The sequence below is a fragment of the Ictidomys tridecemlineatus genome, chromosome 5 (assembly GCF_052094955.1).
Source record: "Ictidomys tridecemlineatus isolate mIctTri1 chromosome 5, mIctTri1.hap1, whole genome shotgun sequence".
In the NCBI taxonomy this organism is placed as follows: Eukaryota; Metazoa; Chordata; class Mammalia; order Rodentia; family Sciuridae; genus Ictidomys; species Ictidomys tridecemlineatus.
The window spans coordinates 38,624,172-38,643,835 of NC_135481.1; the positions used below are offsets into that span (position 1 = coordinate 38,624,172).

At 43.1% G+C, this 19,664-nt stretch overlaps 1 protein-coding gene across 2 annotated transcripts in view; it reads right to left on the reverse strand.

Annotated features, from left to right (window-relative positions):
• Positions 1–6,098: 6,098 nt before the first annotated feature.
• Rtf1 (RTF1 homolog, Paf1/RNA polymerase II complex component) overlaps positions 6,099–19,664 on the reverse strand; it is a 59,768-nt gene continuing 46,202 nt past the window's right edge. For both annotated transcript variants that reach the window (XM_005316435.5, XM_021725894.1), the window contains exons 7-18: positions 18,128–18,263; positions 16,885–17,062; positions 14,355–14,437; positions 13,146–13,233; positions 12,942–13,049; positions 12,289–12,366; positions 11,356–11,477; positions 11,113–11,170; positions 10,597–10,674; positions 9,652–9,747; positions 8,669–8,780; positions 6,099–8,224 (exon numbers count right to left, since the gene is read on the reverse strand). In XM_005316435.5, coding sequence (XP_005316492.1) covers positions 8,118–8,224; positions 8,669–8,780; positions 9,652–9,747; positions 10,597–10,674; positions 11,113–11,170; positions 11,356–11,477; positions 12,289–12,366; positions 12,942–13,049; positions 13,146–13,233; positions 14,355–14,437; positions 16,885–17,062; positions 18,128–18,263 — 1,244 coding nt within the window. In that variant the 3' untranslated portion in view covers positions 6,099–8,117. The remainder of the gene's footprint in view (positions 8,225–8,668; positions 8,781–9,651; positions 9,748–10,596; positions 10,675–11,112; positions 11,171–11,355; positions 11,478–12,288; positions 12,367–12,941; positions 13,050–13,145; positions 13,234–14,354; positions 14,438–16,884; positions 17,063–18,127; positions 18,264–19,664) is intronic.

The following is a 19,664-nucleotide window of genomic DNA, read 5'->3' on the forward strand; positions in this document are numbered from 1 at the left end:
GAGAGAGAGAGAGAGAGAATTTTTTAATATTTATCTTTCAGTTCTCGGCGGACACATCTTTGTTTGTATGTGGTGCTGAGAATCAAACCCAGGTCGCATGCATGCCAGGCGAGCGCGCTACCGCTTGAGCCACATCCCCAGCCCTGAGTGATGACTTTTTTATTTTGCATTGTTTTATAGAAGAAGGATCCAACTAGAAGACAGTTTCCACTGGCCATCTTTAAATTTTGTCCCAGTGGATTGTCAGGGAGGCCCTGGGAATTCTTGGTCTCTCAGCTGCTTCATGTATCCAAAATATTTCCCAGGGGCTGGGGTTATGGCTCAGTGGTAGAGCACTTGCCTAGCATGTGTGAGGCACTGGGTTCAATTCTCAGCATCACATATAAATAAATAAAAATAAAGTTCTATCAACAACAAATATTTCCCAACTCTGGTCCCTCTGACTTTCCTTCTCTGCCCAGGGCATATTAAAGAGGGGACCGTAAGTCTGGCCAGAGCCAGGGCTCAGTGAAAACTTCAGGATGGGGGCTGGGAATGTGGCTCAAGCAGTAGTGCGCTCGCCTGGCATGTGTGCGTGCGGCCCGGGTTCGATCCTCAGCACCACATACCAACAAAGGTGTTGTGTCCGCCAAGAACTGAAAAATAAATATTAAAAATCCTCTCTCTCTCTCTCTCCTCTCTCACTTTCTCTTAAAAAAAAAAAAAAAGAAAACTTCAGGATGGGAAAGAACAAGAGACCTCCTTTTTCCTTGAAGAGGATTGAATGGCTGTCTTCCCTTGAAGTGATGTGTCCTCCACTCCAAACCCAAACCCTTTTCCTTGCCTCTGGATTTTGCCTTTTTCCCTTTAAGTTCCCCGACCCCAGTACTGGGGATTAAACCCAGGGGTGCTTTTCTACTTACTGAGATATATCTGCCACATCCCCACTCCCCGTTTTTAAAAATATTTTTAAGTTGTAGATAGACATAATACCTTTATTTATTTTTATGTAGTGCTGAAGATTGAACCCAGTGCCTCACACGTGCAAGGCGTGCGCTGGACCACTGAGCCACAACACCAGCCCCTCCCCAGCCCTTTTATGAGATAGGGTTTTACTAAGTTGCTTAGGACCTCCCTTAGTTGCTGAGGCTAGCAATGAACTTGGGATCCTCCTGCCTCAGCATCCCAAATCTCTGGGATTATAAGCATGGGTCCCCATGCTCTCCTCTAGTGCAATCTTTTATTCTATAATTGATAGACTAAACTTGGTGGGCATACTCTGGGGTGGAAGCAAGGGCAGTTTAGCAGGGTTCTGGATCTAGTAGTATTATCTGACCCTCTACAATCTGTCATTCTTGTCTAAAATGAACAAATTATGTGGCTGTTCCTGTGTATACACAATAAGAACATAGTTTCTCAGGTGGGCACGGTGGTGCATGCCTAATACCAACTACTCCAGAGGATGAGGCAGGAGGATCAAAGTTTGAGGCCAGCCTCAGCAGTTTAAGGAGGCCTAATGCATTTTAATGAGATACTGTCTCAAAAAAAAAAAAAAAGGGGGGCTGGGGATGTTGCTCAGTGGTAAAATGCCTCTGGGTTCAAACCCTAGTACCTAAACAAACCCCACAGTCTCTCCTGAGGCCTTTTTTTCTCTTTATTCTTTCTATCGGGACCGGGGATTGAACTCAGGGGACACTAGACCACTGAACCCATCCTCAGTCCTATTTTGTATTTTATTGACAGACTGGGTCTTACTGAGTTGCTTTTCATTTCGCTTTTACTGAGGCTGGCTTTGAACTCGCGATCCTCCTGCCTCAGCTTCCCAAGCCGCTGAGATTACAGGTGCAGGGCTCTCCTGATGTATTTTTGAAACAAGGTTTTCCATCTCTCCAAGAGCCCGTGTTCCTGTGGGTCTCCTCTTTGTTTCTCCAGGAGTTAAACCTCAGAATTTCCCAGTGGTGATGTGGAGGCAGAAGGGACTGTGAGGGTCTGAGGTCAGGTACTCTGTGTGAAGCTAGTGATGTAAGAAAACCTGGGGGTGCAGTGGTCTCCTTCCCTCACGCCCTCACCAGAGAACTTCCGCGCTTCTCCTAGTGGTGGGGGTGGAGGGCACAGCTCTCAATTCCATTGGAGATCTCTGTACCTGCGGGCATGACATCCATACAGGGTGCCTGGTGACCGAGTCCACAGAGTATCATAGGAAGGGCAGAACCAGAAGAAACCGGGAAGCTGCCCTCGGGCACCGGGTCTTGGAGGTTCGTGTCCACTGTGTCACGGAGTTGGCCTCCAGGGTAGCTGGAGCCACTCACCACAAGCGCGCGGGAGAGCGGATGCCCGGCTCTCAACTTTGAGAAAGGGCCGGGATGCGCTTAGCCTAGGTCCGCGGCTGAGGGCACGAGTGCGCGCACGAGCCGTCCACACAACGGCTCCTGCCGAGTTGCAGCACTCCGGGCGGTGCGCTTCCACCCGGGTTCCTAGGCTGCCGGGCCGGGAGGGGGACGAAGAAAAGTCTAGGCCTGGGGTCCGTAGGAGGCCGTCGGGGACTCCACACACCCAACAGGGATGAATGGGCGCCTCTGTCGTTGCCTTTTCTCAAATCCAAGGAAAGGAAGCTAGGCTTCTGCTGCTGGTGGCATTCACCCCGCCAGGTCTCATCCCTCGGTGCGTGGGTTGTGCGAGGTGCAAGGGGTCTGGAGACCGCATAGGAAGAATGGAGCAGAGTCAAATCCTCCAGAATGTAGTGGCCCTGGCAGAATGTCTACTTGGTGCCTCCCACTCCTTCCCTCCAGCCGCTTCCCGCTTGGTGCCTGGGATGGGAAGAGAGGTGTCGCGGAGACAAGTGGTTCCCAGGCTGGGGCTGAAAAGTCACAAATAACTGTACAGCGTAGTAAGTTCTGCGCGAGGGGAAGCCACCCGGAGGTGCACCGAGACCTGAGTGGGTGGGGGCATTCAAAGAAGGCTTACCAGAGGAGGAGGCCTCTGTCGGCTGGGTGCTAGAGTAGGAGGAAGAATTGCTAGGTAAAATGGATGGAGTGGGGCGCGGTGGCTCCCTCCTGTAATCCTAGCCACTCAGGAAGCTGAGGCAGAATTGCGAGTTCCAGGCCAGCCTCAGCAATTTAGCGAGGCTCTGTGCAACTTAGTGAGACCCCGTCTCAAAATAAAAAAAATAAAAAGGCTGGGGATGTACCTCAGTGGTAAAACGCCTCTGGGTTAAATCTCCAATACTCTGCCCCCCGCCCAACCCAAAAAAATCAACGCAGATAAACCCGCACATTCCAGGCTTGGTGAATGAATGTGGACGAGCACTATTCGATGTCCGCATGCCCTTAGCAAAACAGGGCCATCCACTGCCACATAAGGGTTGGGGAGAGAATCTGATATTTTGAAGAAGGTATCAAGGGAAGGATCAGAACTTTATTGGACTCATACTTTTCTGGTTTGGGTTTAATTACTTTTGGTAGTGGTGGGGATGTGAGTCCTCTTTTAGAGTGTGTGTTGCAGGGCTGGAAGGAATACCTTCAATAATGGCGGGAGGAGCAGTAGACTACTCTGGTAGGTTCCCCAGGCCAGATTCAGTGTCTAATAATTGGGACTCCAACCTGGAGGTGGAGTTTCTTGGTTCCCATGGTGAGAACCTCTGGAAGGCTCTTGCAATCTGTCCCATGCCAAGGATGTTCTTCTGCAATTTCTGCCCACCCTTTGAGACCAACTGGCACCCCTAGTCACCATCCCCACTCTTGGGAGCACTGCCAGAGTTAACTCTCCCCTGACCTTCTCTCCTCCAGGACCCAGCATCTTCTGCTTCTTGAATTACTGGGGATAGGAACACATAATATTTAATATCAATCAGAGTTTTTTTTTTCTTTTGGTCCTGGGGACAATCCAGGAGCCCTTTACACTGAGTTAACATCCACAGCCCTTTTTTTTTTTGAGATAGGTTCTAAGTTGCATAGAGCTTTACTAAATTGCTGAGGCTGGCCTTGAATTTGCAATTCTTCTGCCTCAGCCTCCCAGATTGTTAAATGCCACTTTTATTTATGTGCCATCGTGTCTGGCTTGGCAGGTTGTTTTTTAGACAAAGAACTTGTGTCTCAGAGCAATTAACTAGCTCAGTCCTATGAACCCTGCATCAATTTGGGGTGCCTTATGGCTCTTGGTGCTCACAGGGCTGGAGCATAGACTGGACGCTCTCATGTGCCTATGCTTTAGTAGCTATGCCCTACTGGGGGCCAATAAATTGCATTCGGAGGTTCCCCTCACCATGCACTGGGACTGGCCTGGGCAACCTTACAGAAAAGGCAGACTCTTCTGGGTATGGTGGTGCACATCTGAAATTTCAATAACTTAGGAGGCTAAGGCAAAAGGATTGAAAGCTGGAAGTCAGCCTAGGCAGTTTAGAGAGAAATTGTCCCAAATAAAAAATAAAAAGGGCTAAGGATGTAGCTCAGTGGTAGAGTGTCCTTGGATTCAATACCAATTGCTTAAAAAAAAAAAAAAAAGACAGGCTGTGGTGGGTCCTGTGTACAGTTATTCCTTCCAGCCCCCAAACACAGACCAAAGGACCCCCAAGTGGTCCAGGGAATAATGCAACAAACAAATCTAAGCTGAAGCCAGTGGCTTCCTGGCTCCTTAGAGCTGCTAGTCCACAGTCAACCCATGTTTACCTGAGGAATGGTCTCTCTCCTGGAAGAAGCTGGGAGATGTTGATCGCCCTACCACTCCTCTTCCCTTCCTCCACCTGCACTGGAGGTGCTTATTTTTTATTTATTTATTTTTGTGGTGCTGGGGATTGAACCCAGGGCCGTATGCATGCAAGGCAAGCACTTTACCAACTGAGCTATATCCCCAGCCCTGGAGGTGCTTATTTTTGTTTTTCAGTTATAGCAAGTGGCTGCCACATAGAACCCAGAACCCTAAGAAGAGCATGTAGAGGACAAGAAGTTTGAATGCACTTAATGGCTAAATCCTGGGGACTATTTCTTCAACATAAGAGGCAGCCTTGGATCTGGTTTCTACCATAGGGAGTTAAAGGTCTGGGATCTTCTTGCTTTCTAGTTAAATATGGCCCAATAGGGGTTTCAGACACAATTTCAGGTAGTGGGAACCCCTTACAAATCTCCTTCCTTGGGTCAGGCCAGAGGATATCAACTGTTTCCTTCATGAACACACTCACAGCCCCTGAAACCCTGCTTCACACATACCAAAGGCAGAAAACAGCACAGGAACCGCCTAAGCCAAATGAAATCTGTTAGGGCCAATTCTCACTAGGGTTAGGCATCCTATTAGGTGTGCCTGTCCCAGTTAACACTGCTGTTTGTTGTTGTTTACCAAGATTAGAAGTAAGCCAGGGAAACTACAGGCCCCGCTGGGTCTAGGCAACTTGGCCTTCTGGAGAACCAAGCTGCTTAAGTTGTCAACAGCCACTTTCACTTTTGGGGATGCAGTGCTGAGAAGGGGAAGAAAAAGAGCAGGAGAGGCTTTCTTAAGAACTTTGAGGTGCCACTTAGGATGCAAGCCTTGGACTAAGTCTGATCCCCTTGTTAAAATGGCATCAAGTTTATTTACAAATATCTGTACAATTGATGACAAGTCAGGACTTCTCAGAAACAAAACAAAGGCAATCTTTTTGAAGGGAAGTTGCAGGCAATACTTTCCCTGCACCTGTCAAAAACAAGACAGACCTATATGCATGAGCTAGGCGTATGGACGGACATTGACCTTCTCACTTCCTGGAAGGAACTGAAAAATGTATAAAACAGACTTAGGTGCTACACTCTTCAACATCAAAACCATGTTGGGGATGGGAGTGGTGGAGGGGGCCACTGAGGCAGTTCCCTAGCATAAGAAATACTGTGACCCACAAAGAAGCCCAGCCGGTGGGACAAAGCCCGTGTCTTAGGCCTGGCCAAGATTGTGACTCAGAGGCTCTCCCTCAGCTGGGACTGCAGCCAAGTCCTCAGTCTTGATCCCAATTATCAGGAAGGCTACTCAGATGGTAGGTTAACTTTCAGTCTTCTTTGGTTTGGATGGCTTTTCTCCCTGCTCTGTGCTTTGGCATCTCCAAATGAAGGTTTCAGCAGCTGCAGGTGGGGAGGTAGTGGCAAAGTGCTACAGTGTGATGCAGTTTTAATAAAAATTTTATTACACAGCCATAATGTAAATCGACACTTCTCCAAATCCAAATAATACTAAATACAGATCTACATGGTGGATCAGAATGACTCCAGCAAATTCTATGGATTCTATGATTTTATGTCTTTTAAAACCAGAAAGAAAAAGTCCAAGTTTGACATGATAGGAGAGGTCCCAGCAGCTCCAGGACTCTGCTAGAGTCCAGGCAATGTTTAACAGTCTGTGATTCCACATTTACACAACAGTCTATAAAGAGTTTCGGTCAATGGACTATTCAAGTATATATGATTTTAATGAGTCCATCACCACTCCTTTGCCCAAATGAACTGTCACAGCTACCATATTGCTGTGTTACAGTCATTTACCAATTTTACACAGTCACAATACTTTAAAACCACCCATTGCCGATTTTTTAAAAAATATGTAAACTAAGTTAAAGCAACACTGAGGCTCTACCAAACCCAGAAGAGTTACCAAGTTCATTCTTGTTTCAAAACAACTCTGTGATTTCCCATCATCCCCTTCCGTATATAAAAATTGAGTGAAGAAGTACAGAGTAGAGCTTCTAGATTCCTTTCCCTTTTGTGGAAATCAGCAGCTCTCAGCTGTTTCTTTAGCTTAGTTCTTGGTATATATAGTCAGCTGTACTTTGTTCTGAAAAGATTTGTTAAATGCCACTTTTATTTACACTTGGAGCTTTACACCTGAGAATGATTATCAAGCAGTCAGCTTATCTCTTTTCAAACATTTCATAACGACATACACACCTCTTTGCTGGCTTCACCCTAGCTGCACAACAATATATATGCTTACCATATATATATGTATACATACACACAACTGCACATGCTGGTAACATTTTCAATCTAAATCTTATTGTTTGCTCTCCACATTCATGTTGAATAATTTCTTTTAAAAAACAAAACAAGTGTTATTCTTGCCAAAACATCAAAACAGAATCACTAGGAAGACACAGGTACACTGGGTGGGAACAAGACACATTCTATGTTCAGCCAAGAAGCTGTAGGTTGTGCCATGGGATGAGCAAGACACTTTTTGCCCTCCTGGTACCTGCCTCAGCTTCTCTCCTGCCTGCAGGACACAGCCTATAAGGCAAGGAGCTAAACTAGGGAGTTTTCTTGAAGACGGGGAGATGATAGAGGAAGAGAGGGTAGGGAAAGTTACACAGCTACAGCAGTCAGGTCTGTTTAATAAGAAGAATCACATTTAATGAGTTTCTTTCTTGCAGTTTCAGATGCTCAAGTACAGCTGAAAAAAATCTGAAACAGCTATAGACCAATGACAGACTGATACAAAGAGTACTGCATTTTTAAAAAATGATAAAAAAACCCACACTTACATACACATACACACATACACACACACACATACACACACACACTCTCTCTCTCTCTCTCTCAAATTAGACCCCCCTCCCTCCCCACAAATGTACACTTTTTGGAAACTAAATTGTTTTTGAAAACCCTTCTTCCGCAGAGACGAGAAGAAGAGAAAGATGAGAGAGTAAAGAGGACTGCAGGTGCCCAATCCCTGCTCCCTCCACAAAGGTCAGGTGCCAAATGTTCAATGGTTGGGTCCAAGGCAGTTTTGGAGAGAAGACTGCCCAGTGCTGCTGCTATTGCCACCAGGGGCTCCAGCAGGAATCCCAGCTCCATGGTAATACTGAATGTGTGTACAGTGGCCAATGAACTGTGCTGGTTAAAAAAAGAAAAGAAAAAAAAAAAAAAGGCAAACACAAATCTAAAGACATGGAAAAAGCCCAACTGAGCCCAGATCCATAATGGGTGGGGCCCAGGGGTTTGGTGGGAGATGGTGCAGACAAGGGAGGTCTATACAGCAAATGGTTTATATTACAGATGACTGGCAGTTTAGAGTCTCTTCCCAGTTCTACTGCTGCTCCAGCCCAAAGAGGGCAAATCAAAGGAAAAGAGGAAAGGCAGGACACTGATGGGCATGCAGGGTCAGAAGCAGCAGGCTGGATACTCTCAAATAAGCCCCCGTCGTTTTTTGTAGTCCTCCAAGTTCAGAGATCTCCTTGGAGCCCCATCCTTGGCTGGAGGAGCCTTGGAGGTGATGGCCAAAGCCTTTGACTCTGTGGGAAAGAACAAATTGGCATGTGAAGTACCTACAAAATCTTTTAGTCTTGTGCTTCATTCCTTCAGATAGCCTTACTGACTGCAGACTGTAGTCAAATGTAACTGCAGCCAGTCTGACCTGGCCTCTACAGATACTATCCCCATTTCTTCAGTTTACTTTTTTTTGGTACTGGGAATTGAATCCAGGGGCACTTAACAACTAAACCACATCCCTAGTCCCCTTTTTGGTCTTTTATTAGAGAGAGGGTCTCCTTAAGTTGCTGAGGCTGGCTTTGAATTCATGATCCTTCTGACTCAGCCTCCAGAGCTGCTGGAACTATAGGTATATACCACAAAATGTCTGCCTCTCCATTTTTTCATTAGAGTAAGGTCTCCTCACAGGCCAAGAGAGCTGTGGATCCATATAGTCATGTCATCAGTACTTCCCCACCCTCACATACCTGAGCTGGGAACCTGTAAATCAATCTTCACATCAAAATCGTGCACTTTGAACAAATCTTCTGAGAGGTCACTGGCTGACTTAGAATTCAAATCTTTATCCTTTCCCTGACCCTGGAATAAGAAGAGGAAAACTAATTATAAAGAGCATAAGTACAAGAAGATTTTAAGAAGCAGCAGCCACTAATGGCCAAAGCTCTTATTTAAGTTCATTATATTTTCCTACTAAAGTCCTTTTCTGATTCTCAAAGAGGAAAGACAGGAGAGACCATAGATAAGAGCTTTCTTTTCTGAAGCTTACAATGTCCATACACCTAGCTTATGTATATAGGTCTGCTTGTCTGTCTTGTTTTTGACAGGTGCAGGGAAAGTATCGCCTGCAACTTCCCTTCAAAAATATTGCCTTTATTTTATTTCTGAAGTCCTGACTTGTCACTCAATTGTACAGATATTTGTAAGCTTCAAAGCAAAAAGGAAGACTCATATCTGTGGTATGTGAGAAGGAAGGGTGGGCTTAAGACAATAGGCCATCTTCTCACCCTAGATTTCAGGAATTCCTAGGACAGTCTACCCAAGACTCAAAATTGGGTAGAAAATTTTTTGTAAATGGGAGGTTTCTCTCAGTTTCCCATTTTTGCTTTCACTTATATAACCATCTGATCCTTACAACATGTCAACTGCTTCTCCTAATTATCCTCCAAAGTAGGTAGGGTATATAAAATACTCCCTAAACGTGCCGCAGAGATCTACAAATCAGTGGCCAAAGACACAGTGGCTTCAACTCTAGTTAAGTAATAGTGTTGAGTTTAGATTGTTTGATCAAAATTAAGTTTTGCTGATTATAAAAAACTACAATAGAGAAAACACTATAAGTGGGATTCCATATTCTCCTGTGGGAAAAATCAAGCCCAAACCAGGTAAGGTGCTCACTCAGGGTTCCAGCCAGCAGCCTAGCTCTGCAGCCACAGGGTAGTACTGCACTTGCCTTGCTCATTTCCTTTGGAGCATCTGGTAACACTCCAGAACCATACTTTGCATTTAGCTGGGCCAAAATGGCAGCTTGAACAGCCGGGTCTCTGGACTGAGAAAAAAAAAAAAGTTATTTTTAGAGACTTCAACATTCAGAGTCTTATTGCCAGATTCTTTCTACCTGCTACCAATAATATCATAAGCACCACAGCAGACTCATCAGTAGCTCAGTGGAGTTTTCCTCAAGGCAGCAAAAGAAGGGAAATTAAAAGCTTTTAAAACTACACCTATGGAGATACAGCACAGTGGCAGAGTGCTTGCCTAGCATATGAAGGCTCTGGGTTCAATCTCCAGGACTGAAAAACCAAACAAAAACTAATCCACACCCACATCTGAGTAACACATTATCAATATGAAAACTTGAAATCCAAAGTGCTCAAATATCCAAAACTTTTTGTGCACCAAGTGGAAAATTCCACACTTGACCTCATGTGACAGGTTGTAGTCAAAACATAGGCACACTAAAAATATGATACAAAATTACCTTCTGGTGATGTGTAGGACATAAGAAATATAAATGAATTTCACATGTAGACTTGGGTCATATCCCCAAGTTATGCAAATATTCAAATATACCTCCCTCACCAATCCAAACTTTGAAATACTTTTGGTCCCAAGCACTTTGAATAAGTTACTTTAGGGACTGCACTGCACTATAAACCCACCCTGGTACACAGGGGTTAGTCACAGGGTCTTTATGAATCCATGTCAGGTTTTTCCCTACCTGTATGACCTATAGCAAGATAAAAAAGGAAGTTTCTGTACTCAAGAACTTGAAGCAGGCAAGCAAATCCCAGCTAGGAAAACATTATTTTTAACTTCTTTATTAATTTCCTAATGGAATTCATTTTATGTCCTAGAATCTAGGTCCTGACTAAAAATGTCCTCTTTAGGCACTCACATTAGAGACGATGGTAGGTTTGCATTGCCGCCTGGTAAAGGGATCCATCTGTTGGTTTTTCATGTTGTGACTTTCAGCCTAAAACAGAGAACATGTATTGGAGAACCATACCTCCTTCCCCCATCCTCTCATTCATCATAAACTTGCTTATAAATAATCTCTTTGCAAGGGGTGCAGGGGGTGGGGGAGGGGAATAACAACCTGGAAGTTATTATCCTTTCCCTTTAAGAACACCAGAGCAGCTATCAGGGCAACAACCAAAAATCAGAAACTGGTAAGAATGAACGTCTGTGGAGTAGTCTAAGGGCAGAAAGGGGTAAAGCAGGGTAGAAGACTGCTGTTTTTCATTATAAATTAATAAATTACAAGGGTGAATGTACACACAGAGAATGAGTATATGCTAAATATATGTGTTATTTCAATGATTTAAAAGATAGACTTGAGCAACATGTAGGAAGATTTCATATCATTCTATTTAAATTTTTTCAGTGATTCAGATAAAGTTGTCTTACTCACCACAAGGGCCTTCTCAGACTCCACGATGTTCCACTCCCTGTTCCGCTGGTTGATATAACTATGGGATGAGTAAGAGATGAGTCAGTGGACCATAAGAGGGAGTAGTCTCGGAGCCCTGACCCCAGAGATCTGGAGAGTCAGTGTAGCACAGTGTGTACAAGGCCACAGGCTTGCCCAATAATTTTGGCCAAGGTCTTCAGACCATGGATAGGGGCCCAACCAAAATAGGCTCAGTTAACACACCTGATAGCAGATATGTTCTTGGTCCGCTGGCGGTCCAGGGCCTCGGCTCGCTCCTCCAACTCATTCAGTTGGTCTTGGATTTGTTTCGCCTTGTCCTGATCTCCCAGGTCTTCAGCCATGGCCTGTACACAGAGAAGCATGTAAGCTCTTGGCTATGATTGCTGGAAGGGGATTCTTGATATACAGCCTAATAATATATGCAGTTTATTAATTTATGATGAACAAATGACAAGAGATGTGAAAGAATAGTGAAGAAATACTTTACAGACACAAAATGTGTAATTTTTCTTAAAGTACACTGCCATATGGCTATGAACCCCTAGTGGCAGCAATATGTAAAACCCAGGTCCACATGGCTAAACTATCATAACAAGGCTCACCCCATCAGGATTTGAAGAATGGAAAACTACCTACTATAATCGGGCTTGATAATATCAGTTGTCTGTTTAGATCCAGTGAGGAATAGTAGGTCTAAACAGGTCTTTTTTTGTTTTGTTTTGTTCTTGCTATTCTATTGTGGAATGAACTCAGATGTGCTTTACTACATCCCCCTTTTTAAAATTTTGAGATGGAGGTCTCACTAGGTTGCTGAGACTGACCTGAATTTATAATCCTCCAGTCTCAGCCTCCTGAGTCACTAGGATTACAAGTATGCAAAACCACACCTACCTTTGGTGTGTGGGGGGGGTCTATTTTACTACACATGAAAGTAAAAGGACCAGAAAGTAATAAGAATGGAACAATTTCAATTTATAGACAGGAAAATGGCCGAGGAATTTCACAAAGACATCAAGAATACACTGTGTTGCTTATAACTGAGCCCAGAGTTTTGTCCCAATTCTGCTATCATTAACTTAGCAGAAGATATACTAGTAGTTTGATTTCCATATCTCCTTACAGGATGGGCAAAGAGGCTTGAATACATGTCCTTACCTTTTCCTTTAGCAGCTGAGTCTTCTTCATAGCATAGTTGGGTGGAGCTTTTCTGAACCTTTCTTTCTCTTTAACAATCTGTACCAGAGAGGAGATACCAGCAGTGAGGTATTCCTAAACTATTTTTGTAGACAGGCTAAGTGAGCCCATTTTGGAGGCAAGCAACTAGTTAAAAGGGGACTGCTCTTCCTGTAGCGGCGTCATGCCCCCAAGAGAGAATGAGTTCATTCCAAGGGATACTATGCTGCTTCCAGGGTCACGGAGATTCTTCTGGGACAGTCTGAAGGAATATGCACCAATGAACAGCAGCAGCCCAAGGGCCTAGTATTGTAAGGCTAGCCACTGTCCAAGAGAACAGAAATCAAAGAATTCTGCCAAAATGTTTTGGAGAAAGAAACTTCCAGAAGGACCAAACCTAGCAGAATATATTTCCCTGATTCCTGAATATCCTGAATCTACGTAATCTAATCTGCAGATGAGAATATACAGAGAAAAACTTGATGAACTATGAATAATAAGGTAGCAGTATTAGTATTCCCTCATCTTAATGCATACCTAAAAATATCAAGATATAGGGAGAAAATAAAATTATGATCTCTAAACCCTGATGAACTTGATAAACCTCCAGGCTCTGGGGTACCAAGGTTTCTTACCTCTTCAATGTCCTGATCGTTGAATTTATAATTAAGAGCTTCTTTAATAGATAATTCCTTTTTATTGATTTCATCTAGAGTAGGCAACTGCATGCCAGCAGAGAACATCTGGACCAAAATATGAGAAAGGTTATTAGTAAAGGATTCGGGAAAGAGACTTTTCAGTGTTTGCAAACAACTGCTAGGGAAGCTCTAGACACTTACCGCTTCTTTCCACTTCATGAATTCACTTTCAGTAAATTCTTGGTTTGAGACAAACTCTAGGCGGAACACTCGTTGGTCATTACCATGCCTACATAAAAGAGAGACGGCATTTCCAAGAAAGTGTGTGTTGACTCTAGGATAAGCAAAGCAATCCTACTACCTCTGTGTATCTTCTATCTCTGCATTTCTCAATCCTGGCTCCCCTTTGAAATCATCTAGAATTTGATTCTGTTTGTTATGGCCACTTCCTAGTCCAAATGGCTCTTTTAAAACAAATTAGGGGAGACAATGGAGTGAGGATGTGGGAGGGAAACGGAGAGATCATGGTGACCAATAGGCCCAGGGGCAGCCACGTCCAGTACAGCTCTTTGCTGTGTGATCCTGGCAAACTACTTCTATTCCTTTCTATGGGGTCTTTAGAATTCTTAGGGTCCACTGGGCGAAGTGGAGCATGCCTGTAATCCCAGCAACTTGGGAGGCTGAGACAGGAGGATTGCAAGTTCAAACCCAGCCTCAGCAACTTAATGAGGCCCTGAGCAAATCAGCAAGACACTGTCTCTAATAAAATATAAAAACGGGTATGGCTTGGTGGTTAAGCACCCCTGGGTTCAATCCCTGGTACCAAAACAAAACAAACAAAAAATATTAGTTCTAAGAGGCAGGGATTTGTGTATGTCTATCTTGTTCTTTCCTTTAACCTGATGATCAGAACTGTACCTAGCACAAATGTTGAGTGAATGACATGTTCAGTTTACTGAAGAGGAAACAAAATCCTGAAAGATAACTAAATTCTAGTTAAGTGAGAGAGCCAGGACCAGAAACAAGCCTCTTGACCGTGTTCGCTGGGCATTTTCTCTTATGACTCAAAATCATTCTTCTGTATGTCCTAGTACTTCATATTCCTGTCTCCCCAGCCTTTTTTTTTGTTGTTGTTGTTGTTGTACTGGGGATTGGACCCTGGGCTTTGTGCATGTTAGGCAAGTGCTCACCCACTGTTTTTGATTTTATGCTGTCACAGTGTCTGGGAGAAAATAATATCTGGAGACTTTCCCTATAGGTAAAGATAGAATGAGTTCCTTTAGGGTACCTTGTGGGACCACATAAAAAGCATTTATAGTAACAGGAAACATTACACTGGAGGCAATGACAGCTCAACAGGCAGTGCCTGTTTAAAGAGGGAACCAAAGCTGCCACAGCAGTGCCTCTTACCGTAGTTGTAGCCCTTTGTTTGTTCTGGTACCACCCAGCTGGTAAACTTTGGCAGTTTCCACAACACCTGTGATCTCAGCAACCTAAGTGAAAGGATAGAGACACCAGTCAAAAAGAAGACTCTTCAGAGCTCTCTATATAACTCTTCCTTTGACTCTATCTACCCGAACACAGACAAGCAACCCTGTGCTGAGAGTAGCCTACAACTGTCAGGTATTCCGTGTTTCTATCTCAGATTTGGAATTCAGATGGCAAAGCACAGGGACCCTTGTGCCCAGGGTAAGCAAGCTCCGTGAGCAGAGACAATTGGCCTGGTGAGGCTCATTAGCTTTCCTAAACTAAATCTACCTTTACAAAGGGGTGTACTTGGGATTTCAGAAGTTGAAAAATAATAATAAGGGGCTGGGGTTGTGGCTTAATGGTGGAGCACTTGCCTAGTATGTGTGAGGCACTGGGTTCGATTCTCAGCACCACATATAAAATAAAATAAATAAAATAAAGGCCCATCAACAACTAAGAAAAAATTTAAAAATAACTACAAACAAATAATAAATTTAGTCTCCTTTGGAGAGAGGGTCTCACAGTTGCTTAGGCTGGTCTTGAACTCCAGGGCTTAAAAGATTCTGCTTCAGCCTCCCAGATATCTGGGACTACAGGTATCACATTACCAGTTCTAGAGGTCAAAAAAATTTTTTTTTGGTAGTGCTAGGAATTGACAACAAGACCTATATTCCAGCCCAACGTACAGGTCAAATGTTTGGATATTAGGTATTAAAACAATGCCTTGGACATGCTAGGCAAGTGCTCTACCATTGACTTATATTCCAAGCCCTTTTTATTTTTTGAGACAAAGTGTCACTAAGTTGTCCAGATTGGCCTTGAACTTATGATCCTCCTGCCTCAGACTCTCAAACAGCTGGCATTACAGGTCAGGTATACATCACCTATACCTGGCTTGGAGGTAATTTCTTGCTTTTTTTTTTTTGTACTGGGGTGGAACTCAGGAATACTTTACTACTTAGTATATCCCCTATCCTTTTTAATTTTTTTTTTGGGGGGGTGCTGGGGATTGAACCCAGTGGCATGCAACCCCTAAGCCACATCCCTAGCCCTTTTTTATATTTTATTTAGAGACAGGCTCTCATTGAGTTTCTTAGAGCCTCACTAAGTTGCCGAGGCTAATTTCAAGGCTGGTTTCAAACTAGCAATTCTTCTGCCTCAACCTTCAGAGCTGCTGGGATTACAGGCATGAACCTACTACACCCAGCACCTTTTTAACTTTTCTTTTTAGGAAGGGTCACTCTAAGTTGCTGAGGCTGGCCTCAAACTTGCGATCCTCCTTACTACAGCCTCCTGAGTCACTGGGATTACTGGCATACATCACTAGGCCCAGCTTAGAGATCAATCTTTATCAACCAAATGTGAAGAAGACCATGGAGGTCAGTTTCTGTTGTACAGCTTTCTGGAACATGGCATGGCTACTGGCTCCCATTCTAGAAGATAAACACATTAAAACAAGACAATCTAGAATAAAACAAAAACCAACAAGAGAAAAATCAAATAGCTATGTTTTTCTAGCCATTCAGATGATAGAGGCTGTGTTGGAACATACAAATAGCCTGTACAAGTTTGGAGTTATTTTATATTCTCTTTAACATCCCTGGTCCTAGAAGTTTTTTTTAGTAATTTATTATTTGAATAAATAGATCTTACAGATTATGTAATTTCCAAAAACTACTTCATAGCTGTTTCCCTTTTTCTTTTTGTACTGAAGGAGCATAGAGAAAATTGTTCTAAATCCAAAACCATGAGTTTCTTGGGCTTCAATTACTTTTCCTGGCAGCAGGTTTGCGAATCACATCTCTAGTCACTATAGATTTTCACTCTTTTATGGGCATCTCATGGAATCTACTTTCTATTCTGCTACAGTTTGGATCTTAGGTGTCTCTCACGGCCCACGTTAAAGGCTTAGTGCCCAGCTTGGCACTACTGATGGGTGATGAAAATTTTAAGAGGGGAGGCCTCCTGGGAGATTTTAGGTTTCTGGGGCATGTTCTCAAAGGACATTATAGGATCTTGGTCTTTGTCTTTCTGTCTTTCACATATGGGCCATGAGATGAGTGGTTTTTCTCTCCTTATGTGCACCGCTATAATGTGTTGCTCCCTCAGAAGAGACCCAAAAGCAATGGGACTGACTACCCGATCATGTTTATGATACTCGTAAAACGTGAGCCAAAATAAAATTTTCATTTGATCATCTCAGGTATTTGTTACTGTAAGAAAAGCTGACTAAATACACAGCCAAATGTTGGCAAATAGATTTGCTCAGTATCTCCTACCTCCAGGAGGGTATTATTATGTTTAAAATTTGGAAATCTGGGATGGTGGTACACACCTGAGATCACAGGCACTCAATAGGATGAGGTGGAAGGATTGCAAGTTTAAGGCCACTGACATGGTGAGTCAAGAATGAACAAACAAACATATAAATAAATACCAAGGACAACTGTCCAAGGAAAGAAATACCAACCCGGTAAACTGGTTTGCTGTTATGGTTTCCAATGCCAATTCGTACAAAACATCCTGTGACAGTTTTAGCAAAGAAGGGCATATGACACCAACGTTCTAGCTTATGCCGCGATAATCGAACTCTATTCAATTCTTCGGGTAGGGAAACTGGTTGTGATTTTGGAGGGATCTCTTCCTTCCTGTAGGAAACAAAGTGGCAGTGGGAAAAATATTCAGCATAAAAACAAAATAAGATACATAAATAAACACCAAATTCTTAAAACTTAAAATACAAAGATTAACCTAGTAGGAGAAACAAATAAAACATCAGAAAATAGTTAATCTGGGCTGGGGATGTGGCTCAAGCAGTATCACACTAGCCTGGCATGCGTGCGGCCCGAGTTGGATCCTCAGCACCACATACAAACAAAGATGTTGTGTCCGCCGAAAACTAAAAAATAAATATTAAAAAAATTCTCTCTCTTAAAAAAAAAAAAAAAGAAAAAGAAAAAGAAAAACCAGTTAATTCTGTTCCTAACCAGTAATGTGAACTTACTTTTTTTTTTTTTGGGGGGGGGGTACCAAAGTGGTTAAGGGTTGCTTAACCACTGAGCCACAGCCCTTTTTTAATTTTTTATTTTGAAACAGGGTCTCACTAAGTTACCTAGGGCCTCACTAAGTTGCTGAGGCTAGCTTTGAACTTGTAATCCTCTTGCCTCAGCCTCCTAAGTTGCTGGGATTATAGGCATGTGCCACTGTGCCTGACCAGTAAAATGTTTTGAATGAGATACCACTTCAGAAAAGAAAATTGATGAGCCAGGCATGCAGGAGGATTCAAGTTCAGAGCTAGCCTCAGCAACTTAGTGAGGATCTGTCTCAACGTAAAATATAAAAAGGACTATAAAATGACTCAGTGGTTAAGCAAAGGATGGAAAGAAGGAAGGAAGGAAGGAAGGAAGGAAGGAAGGAAGGAAGGAAGGAAGGAAGGAAGGAAGGAAGGAAGGAAGCTAATGATTTAGGCCAATCTGAGGGTGACACGAAGTTAGTTCCCATCTGCTAGGTCCAGGGGGAATGTTTAGTAGTGCAGCCCAGGAGCCAGAGGCAGAAGAAAGTAATGGGCTAACATGCTAGGGAATCTCAGTTCATCAATTCAGGGTACTAAACCAAACAAGTCACAGCCCAAACAAGATTTTGAAAACTACACAAAGCTTTTTCTCAAAGAACCCAACCATCCTGTCTACTAAACCAAAATGTGAATAGCTTACTCCTCTTCTTCATCAGATGACGATGTTCGGGATGATCGATCTGACTTTTCACTGGACTTGTCATCCTCTTCCTCCTCCTCATCATCAGAGTAAACCTCACTGGTTTTTAATGGCTGTTTTTTGGCAAGGAGTTCAGCTAGAAAGAAGAAGAAACATTTACCCAGATACTCTGAAGATGAAAATGAATTATCTTTCATCTTTGAGAAGAAACTGAAACCTAGAAGAGGACTTAGACAACTTTATCCTCTCTGGACTAGACTGTGATAACCTGAGCTATAGTGTAAAATCATTTAGGCACCAAATATTAGGTACCCATAGAACAAAAAAAGGCTAGAAGGTTGTTATAGTGAGTGGGCAGAAAGGGTCAAGAGCACTACTGAGAGTAGTCTTTTATTGCACTCAAGATGCTTCAAGATGGGCAAGAAAGAGGGAGAAAAACTCACAATTATCTTCAGAGAGTTTTTGATAAAAACCTTAGTTTGAATGTGTATTAATATTCGTAATAGCAGAAGAACAAAAACAACCCAAATGTCCACAAATAGGGGAGTGGCTGAATAACCCTGGTACATCCACCCAGTGGGTATACTATTTGGCTATAAAAACACAAATGAGACATAACATCACATTCTGAGTTAGAAGGTGTTTGTTTTGTTTTTTGGTGACTGAACCCAGGGCCACTATATCCCTGAGCTATATCCCCAACCCTTTTTATTTATTTTCAAACAGAGGCTGGTCTCAAACTTGCTATCCTCCTGCCTTAGCCTCCGGAGTCTCCGGAATTATAGGCATGTGCCACTTGGCCAGAGTGCTTTTCTTTTATTTTTTTAAAAAATATTTTGTTAGTTGTCAATGAACCTTTATTTTATTTATTTACATGTGGTGCTGAGGAACGAACCCAGTGCCTCACACATGCAAGGCAAGCACTTTACCACTGAGCCACACCCTAGCCCTGCCAGAGTGCTTTTAAGGAATCAAATAGTAAATATTTCAGGTTTGCAGTTTGCCGCCTCATTGTCTTTTTTTTTTTTTTTTGTAGATGGACACAATATTTTTTTTTTTTTTAGAGAGAGGAGAGAGGGAGAGAGAGAGAGAGAATTTTTATTTTTTAGTTCTCGGCGGACACAACTTCCTTGTTGGTATGTGGTGCTGAGGATCGAACCTGGGCCACACGCATGCAAGGTGAGCGCACTACCGCTTGAGCCACATCCCCAGCCCCGACACAATATTTTTATTTATTTCTTTTATGTGGTGCTGATGATTGAACTCAGTGCATTCCAGGCAAACACCCAACCACCGAGCTACAACCTCAGTGTCTCTTGTCTTAACTATTCAATTAAGGTGGTGTAGCATAAAAACAGCCCTGGGCAATATGTAAATAAATGGATGCAGTTAAATCCCAATGAATGTTTTTTCCCTCTCTATATTGGGATTAAACCCAGGGCTTTGTACATGGTAGGCTAGTTAGAGAGCTATCACTAAGCTACATCCCTAGCCCTGCCTTGTAAACTTTGAGTAAATAGTATTATAAATGAGTTAT